The sequence below is a fragment of the Atractosteus spatula genome, chromosome 17 (assembly GCF_055471065.1).
Source record: "Atractosteus spatula isolate fAtrSpa1 chromosome 17, fAtrSpa1.hap1, whole genome shotgun sequence".
Lineage (NCBI taxonomy): Eukaryota > Metazoa > Chordata > Actinopteri > Semionotiformes > Lepisosteidae > Atractosteus > Atractosteus spatula.
In genome coordinates, this window is record NC_142722.1 from 18,744,828 (window position 1) to 18,764,809 (window position 19,982).

General features: G+C 43.5%; 2 protein-coding genes across 6 annotated transcripts in view; both read right to left on the reverse strand.

The window, feature by feature from the left end:
* The window catches only part of rbm19 (RNA binding motif protein 19), a 51,517-nt gene extending 43,315 nt beyond the window's left edge, over window positions 1-8,202 (reverse strand). The window contains exons 1-8 of one of the 2 annotated variants that reach the window (XM_088935803.1): window positions 8,048-8,202; window positions 6,409-6,591; window positions 4,128-4,259; window positions 3,760-3,819; window positions 2,794-3,040; window positions 1,969-2,201; window positions 1,635-1,694; window positions 1,136-1,214 (exon numbers count right to left, since the gene is read on the reverse strand). In XM_088935803.1, the coding sequence (XP_088791929.1) occupies window positions 1,136-1,214; window positions 1,635-1,694; window positions 1,969-2,201; window positions 2,794-3,040; window positions 3,760-3,819; window positions 4,128-4,259; window positions 6,409-6,591; window positions 8,048-8,083 (1,030 nt within the window). In that variant the 5' untranslated portion in view covers window positions 8,084-8,202. Of the gene's footprint in view, window positions 1-1,135; window positions 1,215-1,634; window positions 1,698-1,968; window positions 2,202-2,793; window positions 3,041-3,759; window positions 3,820-4,127; window positions 4,260-6,408; window positions 6,592-8,047 lie in introns of both variants that reach the window. The other variant, XM_088935802.1, reaches the window with a different exon arrangement.
* Window positions 8,203-8,650: 448 nt separating this feature from the next.
* mzt2b (mitotic spindle organizing protein 2B) lies at window positions 8,651-17,965 on the reverse strand. Of its 4 annotated transcripts, none has more exons than XM_088936064.1 (5): window positions 17,886-17,965; window positions 16,944-17,131; window positions 15,696-15,844; window positions 13,317-13,454; window positions 8,651-9,769 (listed from the first exon to the last, which is right to left on the reverse strand). In XM_088936064.1, the coding sequence occupies exons 2-5, from the start codon at window positions 17,126-17,128 to the stop codon at window positions 9,603-9,605; spliced, it is 639 nt and encodes a 212-aa protein (XP_088792190.1). In that variant the 5' UTR covers window positions 17,129-17,131; window positions 17,886-17,965; the 3' UTR covers window positions 8,651-9,602. The 4 variants fall into 4 exon arrangements, with proteins under 4 accessions (XP_088792190.1, XP_088792188.1, XP_088792189.1 ...); XM_088936062.1 differs by having other exon boundaries at window positions 13,266-13,454; XM_088936063.1 differs by having other exon boundaries at window positions 13,266-13,454; window positions 16,944-17,166; window positions 17,886-17,925.
* Window positions 17,966-19,982: the final 2,017 nt, after the last annotated feature.

Sequence of the window (19,982 nt, forward strand, 5' to 3'; positions counted from 1 at the left end):
CTTTAACAGGACTCATCCCGGTAGCTACTGTCTTACTGTCTACAAAAAGTCACGAGAAATCCCATTTCCTCTCGCAGACAAGGAAGGTAGCAGTGCTTTATGAACTGCTTGTTATTGGAGTATCTCCGGTTCTTTATACAAAGTCGACAAAATCCATCCGCAGATTTCTTCAGATCGAGCACTGAAACAAGAACTAGCGTGCACAAGGGCGAACGAAGTGCATTTAAACAGCGTGAGGAACTTCTTTACACAAAGGAATGTGGGAGTTACCCAGCCATCTGGCTGTAGAGATACACGTCAAGAGACATGTCAACTAATTATCAACTACAAATTGGGCTAGATGGCACAAATTCCCCCCCTGTTGTTCATAACCTTTCTTCTGTTCTTACGTATAAGAACCTGCCAACCTACAGAAAGTGCAGGACAAGCCGGGAGAAACACTGACTGTTACAGATGCTTGCTTTTTGCTTCACTATGGCTTTTCTGTTGATGTATTGCTTAAAAATTAATATTATATGGAAGATTTAGCTATACGTTTTCTAAATTTATTTTTAAACCATTCCATGGATAAAAACAACCAATTTCTTAGCATAATTAAATAGTTCATAGACATTAATACAAAAATTTCCTGACATACTTTTTTGTGATTTTGTAACTACGCTAATCAATGACAAAAGATTAATGCAGCAGTACCTAATTAATGGCCTTACAGTTTATATAACATCACTTAAATCATGTCTATTTGTCTTTAAAAAAATGCGGCCACCAACACTGGCAGTAACATGTACATCTATCCATTAAACAAAAATTCAAAATTTCTAGTGTAGAACACATACAGCTACAGAATGAACGGATTATAAATCCGTTAGTTATGTTAGTCAAAAAGAGTACTAACATGGAGGCATGTAGGCTATAATATTTAGGTTTACAGTGTATGTTGACCTTTTTAGTCTTCGAAGTCCTGCATCCTAATTTTCTTTGGCACTACATGTCCAGGAAAATACACCCCAAGAGTTTTTTAGAATCTTTTTTTCAAAAGCATATTATAGAGCTACATGTCTGAAAAGGCATGAAAGAGTGGATTGTGAGCACTGCCAGTGCGGTCTGTGAGCCTGCAGCGAGCAGAGGAGCCCACCTGTCTTGTTGCCATGTGTGTTCCTGACAATGCGAATGGCCACAGGTTTCAGAGGCACCAGGAACTCGCGCACTTGTTGCTGATGGGAGAAAACAGAGGATAGAAGATTCCGCCCCAGTCCACATCTTCATATTCACACCCTACAAGCTGATCACCTGCTCCATCTCAGCCACAGCCCTATCTAGGCTGATCTATTTTCTTGTATTGTGTCATATCACCTATTACTAACTTCACTTCACTTTTTGAAATAGAAATACAATTTCAACATGACCCATCTGAAAGGAGAGTTGAGCAAACTCAAAACAAATGACAGAAATGTGACAGTGCCAACTAATTCTTTACAGTTTGATTTTGCAAAATAACTCAATCTGGACGAGCGACTGATCTAGAGAGAGCAGGTCTAGCCTGTGCTACAGTCTCCAGGCAGCAGTGAGGAAAAAAACAGAACTATGCAGTCATTAAGAAACACTGGAAACTCTAATATCCCCAGCTCTCTCACCTCTGTGACGTTGAATGGAGCTCCTCGCAGCTTCACAGTGAACTCTGTAGTAGGCTCAGTCTGCTGGGGGAAAACGCCAATGAGTGGAGTAGCGTTTACTGGAATAATTCATTTACTCCCTGCAGTTCACAGCCATCTTACTCTGGACATGCTGAATTAGGCACATGGAGATCTTGCGATTGGCTGGCCAGTTTTCCATTAAACACTGCTGTGGTTTAACTAGGCCATGTAAGACATAAAGCAGCCAGAGAATATCCAAGAACACCAACAGTACATCTACCCAGAGGTTAGAAATGTACGTATAAAATTGAAACCACACGAGGGGGAGACTGACCTCCTGTGTTTTGGGTGCTTTGGCGAGTTTCGCTTTGCTCTTGTGCGCCGTGTCTTTGTCTCCGCTCTCGTACGCGCTGTCCAAAGCCTGAGCTGGCACAGGTTCCTTCTCCGTCACAAGCTCTTCGTCATCGTCCTCCTCCTCCTCCTCACTCTCCCCCTGCTGCCTCACTACCTTAGAGCGGAGATAGTCCATGTCGGACAGGCCCGTCTTCAGTGCCTCCTTCCCAGGGCCTGTCGGGGAAAACACAGCCTTTAAAACTGGCACCGGACACTTGGTTTTAGTTTCCTAATGATATGGAGCGCAAAAGGACTCTCGGGGTGTCCAGTCTAAGATGAAAACAATGACAATTTGTTTTTTACAGAACCCGTACATAATTAGATGAGTCCCCATTAAGTATGGTTCCCAAGCCAAGTTTACACTCTGACCACTGCAGCTATCGGCTACAATCAGGAACGTCCGTGGTCATATTCACCATCTTGGCACCGGTTACAACTTCTTTCTCCTCCCAAAAGCTCAAGTGCATAAGAGACGGAACATCTGGAGTCCGGCGAAAGCCACACTAGGCTGTTCCCAGGATTCTGGGGTGCCTCCAGAATGTAAAACGCTGCATAGAAAAGCCCATTAATGGTGCACAAAAGCACACTGACAACTAAACACCTTCAGTAGTGTCGTAGCCAGCCAAATCATTTCTCTTTAAAGTCAGACTTAAAGCTTTAAATGCCCCATATATAGGTTACGAAAACATGACAGAATTCCATACGTTTTGTGAAGACGCAAGATGACAACGACTATCTGAATAAAGTTCTGTGTGAGGCAACATACTTGGGTGCTCCGTTTTCTCGCCCTGGTCTTCGTCTTCTTCTTCTTCCTCCTCATCCTGCTCTGGCTCCTCAGACTCGGACTCCGAGTCAAAGTTGAGATAGTCATCGGAGGCCGCCTTCTTCTTCCTGTCCTTGCGGTGCTGTTTTGCAGCCGTGGGGTCGGCCGCTGTGTCATTGGCCCAGGTGGGGGCCTGAGCTCGGTTCTGATGGACGGCCAGAAACTCCTGGAAACCTTCATCTCCCTCGAGCTGTTAGGGGCGAGTTTGCACAAAATACAATTAGCCCAGACCGACAAATACAGGAAACAGATGGTAAAAAAAGCTTTAACAAAACTAGAAAGTGATTAGATTTGTGGCTTAAAACCCTTACTTTAAATGACCACCTGTGATTTAACATGAGTCGATAATCAGTAAAATGAAATGAAGATCACTGAACTAATGTCCAGCAACCCACCCCATCAAGAGGAAAATAGTGACATATCATTACTCTCTGACGAAGGGAAACTGACTTGGATTGTTACAAATACTAAAAAATCAAAGACATGGTCAGGATGAGCTCACTATAAGAGACGGAAGATTAAATCTTTAAATGTTGAATTTCTGATCCTCTCTCTCAAATAATCAACAAATGGAAGAATTATATAAATAATTCCCTATTATATCAATAATTCTTTATTAAAAGCAGAACTTTCCTTCACTTCTTTCTAGCAATACTGAAGATCCTGGTACAACACCGCAGTTGTTTTAGGGAATACCTCAACAAAATTGAAACAGATGAAAACATATGGCTGCAGGAATTTGGTTTATCAATAAAATCAAAAGAAAAATAAGCCCATATTCCTCACAAATTTAATAAACTTTCAAATATTAAAAAAGACACATATTAGGTGACACAAAAGCTCTGGTTTTTAAGAATATTGGAACAGTATTGACTACAGGCTACTCCGTGACAGACAGCTCAGACTAACCTTTCCAAGGGTCGGAGGCATCCCCTTCTGCACCTGCTTCACGTGCTTCACCTGCTTCACCTGAACGAAGATCATCACAAAGTAAACTCATGGCCTTGCTGTTCGGCCAAGACTGAAAAAGAGCAAACCTCACAACAACTTCATTCAAGCTTCACAGCTCAAGGCTGGCGACAGACACACACGCCTACTCCCAGCAATACCGCCCCACCTCAGTTTTTATACGGTACACAGCATGGACACTGTTCATCTCTCTCCGATCATTCTGCACGGTGATTTGTGCGTGGCAGGATCTCTGCTATTGTGACTTTGATTGACGACTGTTATTGGTTATTGACCCAAGCTGAAGGCCGCAGGCCGCAGGGCTCTACCTTCTGCAGCTCCTGATCCGCAGCTGCCTTCTTCTCCCCGAGCTGCTCGCTCTTCCCGGCTGCACTGCCACGGGAGTGTCTGCTCCAGGCTCTGGCCTTGGTCGGGTCTCCGAAAGACTTGCACTGTTCCACCTGCGGGGCGCAAACCGAACCGTCATCGCAGACAGCTTCCTTCCTCCTGGACTCCACCCGCCTGCAACCCACTTGCCTTTCATCTGTACGTTAAAACTGAACTAGGATCACCTTACTCAGAGGATGACGCAAACTCCTTAGTTCTCAGAGGACATATCTTCTCATTTATTTCAGGGTTGGGCCATTAAACAAGGCTCGTTTAATTTCTGAACATGGTGTGTGCTTCAATGAACAAATGTGAGAGGAAATTTCTGACTGACAAGTATGATAGAAATGGTGATTTTGCAATGGCATTTTCCACTGTCATTTTTTATTTGCAGTATTTTCTTTGCATTGGAGCACTTCTGGCTCCAGTAACAAGTGAGTATGTTACAGTGTAATTCAGCAGTGTGTGTCTGATCTTGTTAAACAGAAGCGATTGTGCGATTTATCTCACCAGTTGTGACCAGCAGTTGTACATTCAGAGACACGTACAGGCGTGCATGGCATTTGCAAGAAAACGTTTGTGAACCCTTTGGAATTACCTGGATTTCTGCATTAATTATTCATAAAAATGTGGTCTGATCTTCAACTAAGTTACAACAACAGACAAACACAATCTGCTTATACTAATAACACACAAACAATTTTACTTCTTCTTGTCAGTACTGAACACATCGTTTAAACATACACAGCCCAGGCTGGAAAAAGTATGTGAACCTCTAGGCTAATGACTTTTCCAAATGCTAATTGGAGTCAGGTGTTCCAATCAGTGAGATGAGATTGGAGGGGTGGGTTGGAGGTGCTCTGCCCTATAAAAAAAGCACACAAAGGTTGGTTACTGACAGAGTCTGCTCTTCTCAAGAAGGAGCTGTTCATGTGAACCATGCCCTGATCAAAAGAAATATCAGAGGACCTTAGAAGAATTGTAGAGATGCATGAAGCTGGAAAAGGCTACAAAAGCATTTCTGAAGGCCTGGGTGTTCATCAATCCACAGTAAGACAAATTGTCTACAAATGGAGGAAATTCAGTTCTATAGCTACTCTCCCTTGGAGTGGGCGTCCTGCAGAGATCACGGCAAGAGCGCAGCGTGCAATGCTGAAGGAGGTGAAAAAGAACCCGAGGGTAACAGCAAAGGACCTGCAGAAATCTCTTGAACTTGCCAAAGTCTCTGTTCATGTGTCCACCATCAGAAAAACACTGAACCAGAATGGTGTTGATGGAAGGACACCACAGAGGAAACCACTGCTCTCCAAAAAAAACATTGCTGCACATCTCAAGTTTGCAAAAGGCCACCTGGATGTTCCACAACGCCTCTGGGACAATGTTCTGTGGACGGAAGTGACAAAAGTTGAACTCTTTGGCAGAAACGCGCAACGCTATGTTTGGAGGAAAAAAAGCATGCACACCAACACCAAAACCTCATCCCAGCCGTGAAGCATGGTGGAGGGAGCATGGTGATTTGGGGCTGCTTTTCTGCCTCAGGGCCTGGACAGCTTGCTATCACAGAGGGAACAATGAATTCAAAATTGTATCAAGAAATTTTACAGGAGAATGTCAGGGTAGCGGTCTGTCACCTGAAGCTTAATAGAAGTTGGGTGACGCAACAAAACAATGACCTGAAACACAGGAGTAAATCAACAACAGAATAGCTAAAACAGAAGAAAATTTGGCCATTCCAGAACACAAGTCAGAGTCCAGACCTCAACCCAATTGAGACGATGTGGCGTGACCTGATGAGAGCTGTTCACGCAAGGAATCCCAGAAATATCGATGAACTGAAACAGTGTTGTAAGGAGGAATGGCCTAAAATTCCTCCTAACCGTTGTGCAAGTCTCATCAGCAGCTACAGGAAAAGTTTGGTGGAGGTTATTGCTGCTAAAGGAGGTTCTACCAGTTACTAAATACAGGGGTTCTTTTTCCAGCCTGGACTGTGAATGTTTGAACGGTGTTCAATATTGACAAGAAGTACAATTGTTTGTGAGTTATTAGTTTAAGCAGATTGTGTTCGTCTATTATTGTGACTTAGTTGAAGACTGGACAACATTTTTATTGAGTAATTAATGCAGAAATCCAGGTAATTCCAAAGGGTTCACAAACTTTTTTTCTTGCAACTGTATGTACATGTGAGTGTTTGTGGACTTGTGCATGTATGTGACACACTCTCACCGTGATTCTCGAGGTGTCCACGAAGCTCCTGTGGAAGTGTTTCAATGCCTTTTCTGCATCCTCTTCCGATTTGAACCCCACAAAGCCGAACTTCCGGAACTTCCCCTCCTTGGTGAACTTCAGGCCGCAGTCTGTCAGAGTTCCAAAGGCAGCAAACATGCTGCGGAAGTGCTCTTCCTTCATCTGTCCGGAACAGACACAGCTGAGACCCCCAGACTGCAATCCTGCGCTCTGACGTGCACAACCACCCGATCTTCATCAAGGCCATTAGGATTACAAGGAACAATACTCAACTGACTTCAATTCCATACTTCTCAAAAGAAACGTCACATTTTACTGCTCCCTGACAATTTGAGATTCTACAGTCTTATTCCCAGCTGACTGGGACTGTGATTCCTACAGTGGCAGTAGGGATATGTTCTGGTAGAGTTGCCTGGGGCTGGCTGGGATTTAGAGAACCACAACTGTTTAAAGCCTGCAGTGTCTCAAATGCCAAACAGCACTGCAGGATGGAGGGATGTCTCTCTCCTCACAGGCACTGGCATTGTTGCCAAAGTGCTGAGCTATAAAGTAAGTGATGATTCCACCCTAGACAGGTACATGATAAAAGAAATAGAAACTGAACTGCAGTTCCAAGTTTCTGAAAGAAAATATTCCATCATCTTATGTACTTCATCAAATTCAGAAGGTCTTGTGAATGTGAAAAGATACATCTTCAAGGAAGATATTCAAAAGTGACTTGTAGGATATGTTGGCAATTATGGTCTAAAGTCCTCTTATTCAGTATTTCCAATTGATTAACCCCCTGAATTCCTGAGGCAGCAGGCATTTTTCAAACACTCTCTCAGAAGAACTTGCATTTTCATAATCTAAAACATAACTAGAATCGAATTTCTAAATGTACAAAGGACACAAGAATATGACAGTTTACCTCCACAGAGGTGGATGATGTTAGTAAAGATAATTAAGAGTCTTGGTTAAGATGGGTTGATAACAGTAAAGAACACTCATGTGACCGAAATAAGACCAGATAAAAAAATAGCAAAATCACTGGAGAAAATTAAAAGTCTTTGTAGGCACATTTGTATCTGTGGTTTCTTTTTCAAAACCAGGTGCTTTGAAAACAACATGGTAAAATTCAGCATAGTGAAGCTTATCGTAAGTATATTATATTAATATATTATTATATAACCACAACACGAGCTGTTGCCGAATAAAAAAACAGCCGTCTCCAGTATTTGCCATTTGTAAGTCTACAAGCTGTAGCCGTAGTTATCAATTTTGGTTTACATATTTTCCCAAAATACTTTGGACAACGGATAATTTGTTCAATGCAGAAACGTACTTGAGCTTCCAATTAAAACGGCAAAAGCATGGAATCAAGGAAAGCTGTCGATGTCTCAAAAACATGCACGGGGCCGTCACAGCAGCTGAATCCATTCAGAATAAGTTTACCTACAGTAGGCAGCGACAAAACATGCCAACATCCAGTATATTACAGGAACTCACGCTCTTTGTACATAAATTGAATTTCTCCACATCAGTTCAGTCCTCCCTCCTAGATTCCTAAGTGATAGGACCTGTCTTTTACACTTCGACCTGTTACCTATAACATCTGTTTTGATCACCCAACACTCACCCCATTCGGGAGGTTTTTGATGATAAGCCTGGACATGTTTACTGGTGTTTACAGTGTAACAACCCAGTGAAACGACAAATTCGCCACACACAAACAAACAAGCATGCAGCTATCACAACGCTGCCATCTTGCCCACAAGGCATCATGGATCACGTGGCGTTTGACCTTTAACCTCACAGTGCTTCTGCTTCCGCTCTTTACCGATACTGCCATCTGCTGGTTAAGAAGACTTAAGACAAGCAGTTAAGACCTGCGAGGAAAACTCAAACCCAACTCAAATCCAACACGATAAAAACAAATATCATCAACCCAGAATTCAGTGCCTCTAGAGATATTTTTTTTTTTACATTATTTGAGAGTGAAGTGGCAGAGATGAAGGATTTCCTGTCTATTGCCCTTCCACCAGGGGACACAGAGGCAGCTGACAGACGGACAGTGTGAATTCTCACGTTAAGTCTTAAGTCTTGTGAGAAACTACAATAGGTCCAGAGTTGTGCTGCTCAAGGGCTGGCCAACACTAGAGATTGTGAACATATTTCTCCTGTGTTAAAAAGCTTGCACTGGCTACAGAGGAGCTGCACAATGAAGGAATACACCCAGACAAAACACAAACCACAGTTTATTCTTCTATACAGGAGACTCGGATCTCTCAAAAACAGTTCCTGAAGATACAGCAAACACTCCTCCTGGAAGAAGCTAAATAAGAATTCCAAAAATAAAGAATACAACACAAATATAAAAAACATCCACGCTGTGCAAAACCAAATTGCAAACAAGCTGTCCCCTTTTCTTGGCTGAAATGTGTTCACACCCTGTCATGGAATAAAAATAATTCTGGAGTGCCCAGTTCAAACATTACACTATGTCCTTCCCCATGTTCAATTACATAAGATTCTAAGATTCCTGCACATAGCAGTTTACATTTTTGGTCCTAATTTTATATTAAGAAGCACAGGTGAAGTCTCACTCTAACTGTAGAGGGAAGAACATCTATTCTCATCTTTCTTTAAGAGGTTTCTGTCATGTAGCCTCCCAGCTTGGTGACAGCACCAGTGCTCTTGAATTTACTGCGGATCACCAGTGAGGTGCTGTCTGCTCCTTGGGCATCATGTTATTACACTCTGCAGCTGCAGCTGCACGTTAGAGTTCTCTTTCACAACCTCAATACCAATGGCTAATGCAGAGAGGAAGACTGTCTTAATCAGCAAGTCAGATTCGACTTCAACACTTCATTTAGGGAAGAAATAAGATATCAACACTGTGAAAAATGACCAGCTTTAAACCGCGCCCCACGACCAGTGGCTCAGGCCTGGTGCGCGGTTGGGTTGGGTCTCTCCTCCTTTAGCTCTCGATAAGAAAGATCAACAGTTCTCTTGTTCATGATCTCCGATGGAAGCAAGTCTAACAACCCAGGGTGGTTTGTGCGAAGCGGCCGGTTGCAGTGAGTGGGACCTCATGTTCGGAAGAGCCCAGCTGAAGGAGGAAAGACGGAGGAGCTGGTCCAGCGGCGCGGACTCCAGCGAGCAGAGGGGCGCGCTGCGGACGGTCGGCGTGTTCAGCTGGAGGTCAGCTGCGATGAGGAGCTGCTGCTGCCAGAGCTCTTCCCCGATTTCTGCCCCCGGGAGGCGCTGGGCTGGCGGGGCACGCGCTGGCTGGACCCATCCCGGCCGCCCCTCTCCCCGTGGGCCTGTCCTGCTCCCCCGGAGCCGGCCTTCGCTCGCACTGGGACACGTGACATGAAACAAGAGAGCACGGGTGAGATTCGAGCCTCTGACCATCACTACACCGACACCCCCTGAAGCCAGCACGTACGTCTCAACACTCCCATTCCAAATCCCTTCTTTTGTTCCTCCCTCCGAAAACAACTTCGGAATGTCGGATTGGGATTTAGGACTCACCAGTGGCTTAAGGGGTTTCTGTCATCTGGCTGTTTCTTTTTTTCTGAAGAGCCAGAGCCAAGCGCAGCACCAGCAAGGAAGCCGACTCTTCATGCAGGGCCAAGCCAAACAACAAAAAGCCACACTGGAGTCCCAGCTGGAAAACTGGCCAAATTAAAATGAGCAGCCTTCGCAGAGGAGACAGAATACCAAGCAACCAAGAGAGCACGCACAGACAGGAAAAAGAAACAATTCCACGTTGCTGAAAGGGTGCTCATTTTAAAAAGGCAGTGTCACGTACTGCTGTGTTGACATTGAAACCTATACTTGTTTTTAAACGGTCTGATAGGTATGTCAGGAGAAAAAGGTGTTTTGTTACCTTTCAAAAATACATGCAATATACTACTTACCTAGCTTTTAAAATACTACCATAAGACCCTACCTAACTGCAGAAGGTGGGAGGTTCTCATCAGCACAGCAGTTTGGGATCCTGTGCCAGTAAGACTTTGATCCTGCTGTTTCCAGGAAGTAGGGCTCCACCTACTCTGTCAACTTTCTTGGATCAGATTAGAACCATGGAAGCCTAAAACTATGATTACTGCTCGTTCAACAGATTTTCATTTCCTGTTAATGAATCTGTAACTGGGATTTTGATAGGAAAGGGATAATCTGCTGTCAAGGATTTTGTCAGCGGTGCATACAGATTACATGTGGACACCTGCATTACTAGCAGTCTTTCACCACTGAAAAGGGTATTCATTATTGTGTTATAGCTGTCCAAAAGTATCACATCTTTTTTACAACCATCACCTCAGCACATGTTGAGTAAAAGGTGCATGTGAATATAGTGCAAATGTTTGCTACCCTTTGCAAATTAACATCACTTGGGCCTGGAACTCAGGAAGCAGCAGCATAGTGCCTAGTGCCCAGCACTCATTGCCTTTGTTTTTACATAAACCTGCTTGTGCAGACAAGGGTGCACAGACAGCAGAAAGATGGAAACAGAAAGGAAAATTTGTTACAACATAGAACGGTAATACAGGGTGACCAGTCATTAAAGCATATAAACTTAGCAGCATCACTGCTCTTAGGAGCAGAGCTGACACAACACTCTTCGCACCCAATGTTGACCTAATTGTCATCAGACGCTGGTCCAAATTCAGATTCAAAGGGTGAAAAGCTGTTTCATTTGCTTTCGGGGTCACCGGAGCCCACCCCTGTCGACGCCGGCTGGCGCTGCGTCACATCATTGATGAAGTCCTCCGAGGTCAAGACTGTCTGTGGCCATTGTCTGCAGAGACAGTCCTGGAAGAACATCACCTCCACGTGATCAGGGAGCAGGGACTGGAGGACCTGTGTCCAATCTCACGACGGTCACACCCTGTATCTTGGTGTTGTTCTCACACTTCTTCCAATAACACTATTTCAATTTACTTCTGTCATATAAAGCACACAAAACTACAGATCTCTGCCATAAGAACACTTCCAAAACCTGCTGAATTCACCCCTATCTGCATGAGACCAAGCTACCGGCTGCTGCTGTTGGTGGTGCCTACTTGGTTTAACGCTTGGTAGTGTGTCACAAGTATATTAATTCAGTCTTATTCTTGCTCCTGTAATATGAGGTTGCTCCATACAAGATAGCTTCTTCTGAAAGAACTGTGTCAGATTAAGAGGTATCCATTCTCAGATGTGAGGGTTTCAAAACGTTTTTCCAGATGTTGTAGGTATTTAAAGATCTGGTCCCGATGAAGATTACAGACCAACACAATCTTTTAAACTTTATCTAATGTTATAAAGCAAAAATAGATGCTCCTCTTTTTTCAGGTTGTCTAATTGCTCCCAACCTGACAGACCGTGTCCTGTGTGTCCCATAGAACATTTTGGTCTCATACAATTCTTGCTGTGTACACACCTGAGGTAAGCTGGATATAATTTGTCAGACAGATAGCACACTAAAAGCAAGCAGTACAGCATGGTTAGTAAGTGTTAATAAGGGCACATCACTAGAGATCACCATTTACAGAACCTAGTACACAACAGGGCTGACCACAGACACAGGCACAATGAGACTATACTACTCACACCTCAAAACAGCCACTACACACAGTTCAGAAGGAAAAGACAGGAGTTTATTAGTTTATCACTGATGCATTCAGATCATCTGAGGGTTGGAATATTCTTTGAAATTCTAAATTTGAATTAAAGGAGCAATGAAATACCTGAGTAGAGGCTGTGTGATGATCAAGTCTTTCCGATACACTGCAGTAACTACTCACTACTTGAAATGGTTTCAGCATGTTTCCTTTAGAGTGAATTTAACACACACTGGTTCAACTAAAGTGCTGTAAGCAAGACTGCCATTCTTGCGGTGGCCAACATGCTTTCAGCACTATTTGCACACCTGTGCCCTACCAGGGTTCACATTCTGAACTGTGAGTTCCCCAGCGTCCCATCCCTCCCAGCCTGATCACACCAGGAGCCAGTTTCCCAGGGCAGACGGCTGTCAAGAATTCCCTACACTGCGGAGGTATAAGCAGCGCAATGTGCTATTGGCCCAGACACTGGGATCACCACTCAGCTCAGACGCAGGAGAACTCCAGACCAGAGCAATTACTTACTAAAGTAGAAGAAGGGATTTAAAAGTAGTAAACAGCACAAAACAGAATGTTAATAATTAGTCACAAAGTTTTAGCATACATCTGTCCAAAAAACTAGAGAGTTACGGATTTGCTTTTAGGAAAGACATCAATATTTGTTTGTGTTTTATCCCACTTTTATGTAGTACAGCTCACAAGCTCTATTTCCACTGCTCGTGCACATACTTTCAAATACATTAACGTAGGAAGCATATCTTGCAGGGCTCAGTACTTAAACATTGTAGTACTGGGCATCCTTAGAATATCTTTGGGAGCTTCACTATGGTACTGTATGTAATCAAATGTATTGGGAAAGCAAATGTTCAGAGGCTCCTGTTCTGTCTGTAGGGACCATCTCTGAGTGGCAACCACAGCTCCAATCTGCTCCTATTCAAGGCCATCCAACTCGAAATGGAAAATTTGAAAAGAAATCCAAAGAGCATTTGCAAAGCTCAGCCAGCAGAACCCTTCTGGCCTACTCTTCATGCCCCCTGTTTTCATCAGTGAAATCGATTGGTAACAGTCACTGAAGGCTGTTACAAAATGCACTGATCTGCTGTATTCATGGGCTGACCCAGTGCTGTCAAACAGGAATTTCCTCTTGGCAGTCGAGTAGCAGCCATGCCTGGGATGCCCCGTGTCCTGGCTCATAGTGCGATAGCAGACCGGACCAACCCCAGCAGATAAACTAATAAACGCAACCTGCAAAGGGAGAGAACAGGCAGCAAGTATACTGGAAGGAACCGGGGGGACCTTGAGAGATGGGTGAGCAAGTGTCGGCAGGACTGTAGACCACAATCTTAGTGTTAACTCTCGCAGGCCGCAGGCCAGAGGACAGGGAGAGAGGTGCAGGGATTTTACTGCTCTTTCCAGACACAAAAGAGTCGTCCACTTCAGGAAAAGGAAAAGACACACACACAGACACACACACCAGAACAAATAAAAAAAGAATGGCAGAAAACACATTAACACTCACTATTGAGGATCAGAGATAGCTACCCATCTATCTACAACAGCAGGGAAATACACCAGAAGCACAGGTGTGCTCTAACCAAAGACCATTCCAGTCTAGGCGCTATCAGGTGCAAAACTACTTAACACATTTCCCTGTGATCCATGCTGAGGGCTCTGCAGACACTGCTAGTCAGCCAGATAGATGTATATGTTTTGGGCTGCATCTGGGTGACAATTTCAGATTTTACTTCTCCAAATCTCACAGCACACCCTGCTGTATTGGAAGGGTAATCTAAAATCATTAAGCTTTACAAAACAGCTTTAAACAGCTTTTAAGCTTGACTTTAAAGACATATAGGAACAAGTAATAGGTTTATTCCATGCTGAAAAGAGAAGAAAGAAAACACAACGTTTCGGCCGTGGAGCCTTCTTCAGGTGTGAGCTCACCTGAACCTGAAAGACGTATTCCCTACAAAGCCACAGTTTAGTCATTGCACAGTGGCTGGTTTACATTTTCAAGGATTTCCCCAATACCCCCTCACAGAGAGCCCAATAATGCATCTCCGTACAAACATGACTTCACTGATCATTAGCAACAAAGGTTGTAAAGATATTTTAAAAAACAAGACTATACTAATGGTTTCAAGCAGAGTTCATGGGTTATGTTGGCATGGGCAACACAACTTTTGTCTCTCTCTTCAAGTAAAAAATGACCACAGTTCCTATTTCAGGAACTGGGTCCAGCGATCAAGGCACATTTGCTTGACTGTGGCCACCACAGTGAGAAAACACTTGCTAGGCACTATGCCTGTAAATCATTCCCCTGCTGTTAATTCAAAACAAACAGAACTCTAAATGAGCAAAACTAAAATAAGCTCTGCTTTGTAACAGTCTCTCACTCTCAGAAGACTGCCTCCCCATAATCCCTGTCACACCTCAGCTCCCCATCAGTGGGGAAAGTCACTTTCTAGCCAAAGCCTGGAATGGTCCTTTTGATAGCGTCTTGTTTTAGCGCACGAGCATGGTGTGGGAGACAGAAGCAGCCAGGGGCAGTATGAGTGACAGTGCTTGTTCTTTGGCCCCCTTCCAAAATGCGGGACAGAAACATCACTCTGCAAGCTGCGGAGCTGAAGTCAAGACTTTCCTCAGCAGAGGCAGCAGAAGCCGTCTGTGCCCTTTGAGCAGAGTTTATGATGCTGCAGCAGCGATGGGAGTCCTTCCAAACAACGAAGGTGATTCTGCCCTTGTACGTACTAATCAAGAGAAGCGCTGGGAAAATGATCTGTGTCATAATGAGCAGCACAGGTGAAAGGAAAGCTCTTTGTAAGAGATGGTACAGCAAAGCAAGTCTCTGACTGTCTAGCAAAGGCAATGGGTGCTGCAGCTATGTGCGAGTATAGGACAAGCAGTCTGAGCTCCATCGGTCTGCTTGCACAGAAACACAGCAGATACGGCTCAGGCAGCAGCACCTGTAAATGAACACAGTGCTAAAGGCAAATGCAATGGCAGAATCACCAGCCTGCACTGCCGTTCAAGTCACATACCCACCTAGCATGTCAAAGGCAGGAGGTGGCCTGCATTATTACAGAGACCCCCCAATCCCACTAAGATCCTAAAGCCTGAATCTTAAATATCACCCAAAATAATGTTGTACAATTCGAGCCCTTCCAGCTTAAGCCCAGGCTGAAGAAACTGATATTTTCTTGGTGGGATCAAGATGCTGTGGGATAACGTTATATATTTAAAGATTTGTCTTCTGATATTTTTCCATAGGATTAGAAGCCAGGCTTGTAGCGATGAAAAGCAAGTGATCACCATAGCAAAGCTGCATGATAATTGCTTACTTACTATGGTGTTCAGCACTAATTCACATGGGTATTGTGAATGTTTTTCTACGTTTTTATCATGTCACTTTGGTCCATTACCCTAGACCCTAACTGAACGCTACACACACTTATGAACATCTGCTACAGTACATTATGGCACGTTCTTAACATAGTATAATAAAACACACCAACAGCATGGCAAGGCTACAGGAAAGGTAAGTTTGTGTGCAACCAGATGAACACCATAATAAAAGTGCAACACTCCAATAACAGGTACTAATGTAAACTTTCACAGAGGAAGGCATGGAGCCCCTAAGCCTGACCATGACCTGTCTGGCCCCCACTGTCTAACCTCTGGGCTCAGGGGCCGCGACGTGCTGGGGCCCAGACGAGCTCTCCCCAGCCGAGGTGTCAGCGATCCTCTGTCCAGCACACATGGCCTTCAGCATCTGGAAGACGGCCAGAGGAGCAACATTCATCTTCAGCAGGTCCACAATGATCCTGAGGACAGACCACATGAACGTTTACAGAGACATTAACACTGTCGCAGATTGTTTAACGCCATACTCCAGGTTTCTGCCGTTTTAAAAAATTGTTTAAATTGTTCCTTTCTGTATCCCCAAAATCTGGGGATCAACAATTGTTCTTCCACAAAAGTCACTGCATTATGAATCAGCACAAAAGAAATTGAGTGAATATATACACATTCTTGGGCATGCTGTTCACTTCTGTTCACACTATAAGGTTATGAAACACACAGATCAGCCATCAGCTCAGCTGTAGCTCCAGCTAAGCGCTGACATCGTTTGTGACAAGGTGAGGGTATTTCAGATAGACTTGAACCCTGGAATTGTTTGCAAATGTGTACAACACCCCTTGGGAAACTCTAGTTCCGGTTAGCTAATGTAGTGACTCAACACATAACCTCTGGAATAAACCACATGCTTTCCAACAGCGTGGAGGCCTTTATATGGCTCTCAGAACCCACATTAAGAAAGGATCAAAAATCTGTATCTTTGCAAATCCATTTTATGTAGAAATCCATTATACCCTCCCCACTGCGTTTCTAATTCAGTTTTGTATGCGAGTGAGTTTCAGTAGGGCAGCTCGGTGGTGCAGTGATTAGTGTCGCTGGATCGGACAGCAATCCAGACCCAGGGTGCTGTCTGTGTGGTTTGTATGTTCTCCCTGTGTTTGGGTTTCCTCCAGTTTCCTCCCATAGTCCAAAAACATACTGGCAGGTTCATTGCCTTCTGGGGAAATTGGCACTGGTGTGAATGTGTGTGTGTGTCTGTGTGTGTGCTGCTGGGACAGACTCTGGCTCCCTCATGACCCTAAACTGGAAGAAGTGGTTGAAAGACAGCTGGATGAATTCTAGAGGCAGAGACAGTTTCGTCCCACAAGCTATCAGATCACTGAACTCCACCCTACCGCCGGCTCACACTGATGCACTCTGTATTGGAGCGCACATGCAAATAAGCATTTCAGTGCACTTGTGCACATGACAAATGAACTGTTGGAAAGGCCAGCAGGGGAAGCAAGCAGACAGATGGGAAGCAAGCAGTACAGAACCCAGTGCGTGTGCTCTGCTGGGCCTTACTTGAAGACCTCCTGGTCCACAGTGATCCCGGCCGCCTGCGCGAGCTCGAACAGGTCCGTCTCCTCCGCACTGAGGACCTTCTTTTTCTTCATGGCGAACTTCTGGACGTTCCCACTCACTGTGGCCACCAGGGCGGGCGGCTCCAGGCTGGGCGCCAGAGCGGCTGCCTGCTGAGAGAGCGCCATCCCCTGGCAGGGCAGAGAGACCCCGTCGCTGCTGGTTTCTGCACAGCACGTTGTCAATTGAGACTAACGAGTATGAGCAGAAACATCGACACCTGCACAAAGTATTAGCTAAAATCTGACCATATTTACACCCCTGCCTAGAGAAATCAAAACGTATCACTAAAGGCCACTGAAAATGCCGTACTTTGTTAGCTTTCCATACAAAAACGCATAGGTATTTTTGTTTCGTTTAATTAAAAATCATATCTTATAGACAAGACTTGTGTCTTGAATCTTTGCTTATCATGCCTCTCTAACCCCATATTCGCAGTGCTTTGCTATTGCAAAAGCCCTAACGAATAATGTCTAATAATGTTTTCTAACTTGCTCTACGGACGTTCGTGTTAGGCTGTATCACAAACATGAACGGCAGATCGCAGAGATCAGCACAAAATCCTGTTTATTACTGGTGGTCAAAGCGGATCACACACCAATCAGGGACGTTTTCCGCATCACCTGTTTTTAGAATCAGTCAGATATTCGTCTCTGTCCGCTCACCAATTCCGAATCAATGAGAGTTTTTCTGAATAACTCCGTGTGAATTGAAAACAGGGCTCGAGTACAATTGCTTCATCAATGCAAATCCAAGAAAATCGCTCGGTCTACAAAAAGGAAAACAAACTCTCTAAGGCTAACGCACTGCATCACCTTTACTAACTCAGCCAACGTGCTGAAATATAGCACCGCTGGCATTTTTAATAGAGTATATTTTTCTTACCTTAAAGATAACACAGCTGTCAATTCCGTAACGACGCAGGTCCCACCCAGAAAGTGTGTCGGGTGGAAACTATCTGTGCTCCTCTACACTCCGAGCCGAGTGGAAACACGATCGCGCACCGCAGTTCCTCATGCAGAGAGTGTGCCTTGTGAACCACTGCTGGACGGAATAGTCCAGTTTAAAATTACTTTAAATCATTAATGCACATATTTTAAATAATATAAGATGATAACCTTTTTAACAAAAGGCATGTTGAATGACAACATCAAGAATGTTTGAAGTTACATGTCATTGTGTGATTATTTTCCAGTTCGCTTTCCGCTTTTCCCAAAAATAAACGAATAAAATAATGCATTTTTCTGTTTGAATTATGCTAAATCTGCTTCTAGTAATTTGTTGTTGTTTCGTCGAACTAAAATAACTCCAATGTTACCACTCGTGGTTGGTAATGTTGTCCATTTTTGACTCCACTGTTTATCGTCACACAGACGGATTTATAAAAATTACATCGATCGTTTATCTGTCACAATTTGGACTAATTTCTGATGAACAGCAGATAATGACTCGCTAGACCTGTAGAAAGTCTGTCGGGCCAAATCCCAAAATACTCCTGTTGTACCCTAGAGTAAACTATATACCTAGCTCTACAAATGTATATTGATGAATGTCGCTTTTTGGATACAAGATTCAGCCTAATTAATGATAAAGGACTTTAATGGATTAGGAAAGAACAAGAATTATTTGAACATGGATAATTCCGAGGCATATCCTACCATAATAAATCAGTCGCATTTGCATAGATTTCAAGATCGAATTTGGTTGTAGTCTACAACTTCAAATACCCGCACACATACTGTACCTATATACCTTGAAATAAAAATGTACAACTATAACTCATCCAGGTGGGGCTGCACATTGCTGGGGGTGGAGGGGATCCCCATTCACCTGTAAAGCGCTTTGAGCGGAGTGTCCAGAAAAGCGCTATGTAAGTGTAAGCTAGTATTATTATAACATCTGGACATTTGATTTTGGACGATAAACCAAATCTGGACGTCCAATCCGTCCAGTAGAGGGAGCCAAATTCCACTAAACGAATTTTAGTCCACCTGCCAACAAAAAAAAAGATCACCGGGTGTTGCTCTCTGTTTTAAAGCCAGCTATCATAAACTTCGCCCCAAATATAACTTCCATTTCTCACAAAAACAGGATATAATCGTTCCTTATGTCTAACTGTGATTATATTTCAAGAGCAGCAGGCACGTCGTTGAAATTAAATGGAGAAATTTAGTGTAACGCGTTTATCACTATCATGGTGATGTCAACTTGCATTTATCACCGAGCCGTGCCTCTGGAGAGACATTGTTCCGTTTCTAGTTAAGAAACGCACTCAGCTAAAGAATTAAATCAAAATGCTCTCTGACTTTTATCACAGATCAACGTAGTGTTCAATATGTCAGGCATGACTGGACAAAACAACCTATTGCCAGAACGATTATACAAACATCTAAAAGCTTTTCATTGAGGCTGACATTTCTCAAGTCTCAGTGCTTTGTGATCTACAGGGTAAGAATCGAGATGTACACGTAGGAGAGTAGGGTATTTCAACACAGAGCTTTTTTTTTTACCTCTGGGTATATATTGGCAAGTAAAAAATCGTTCCCTGAAGAAGAGTAATGCCCTCAGCCTGAACGTCCTCATCAATACTAGCTGTCAATGGCTAAATTCAATTTCTGACTCATATATTTGCCAAATAGCGCATTTTTATTGCTGCAATCTAACTGGGAGATTTCAAAGTATATCAAAGTCATTTAAAAAGAAGTAGTCAAAAGAACGAGGAGACACCTAACGTATCATATTTTGTGACCTACTGTGTAAATGGACGGCACAACAATTTAAAAATATACATTTTTTAATATTTTTATACAAATTTAGGCTGCTGTATTTTTTTCCGGTGTTTTAATATGGCCATTATATGGAATACTATTTTTCCCCCCAAAGGTGAATTATGATCATTTTCTTATCCAAGCATATTTCTACCACACACAGATCACAGGAGATTAATTTTTATTAATCTTTATCCTCTCTTTACGAATGACC

Coding starts and splice junctions, on each gene's coding strand:
- mzt2b (XM_088936062.1), bottom strand. CDS start 17,128: ATGGCGCTCTCTCAGCAGGCAGCCGCTCTGGCGCCCAGCCTGGAGCCG. Junction 15,845..16,943: donor GTGGACCAGGAGGTCTTCAA/GTAAGGCCCAGC, acceptor GTCTGTCCTCAG/GATCATTGTGGACCTGCTGA. Junction 9,770..13,265: donor CCTGTTCTCTCCCTTTGCAG/GTTGCGTTTATT, acceptor CACGTGTCCCAG/TGCGAGCGAAGGCCGGCTCC.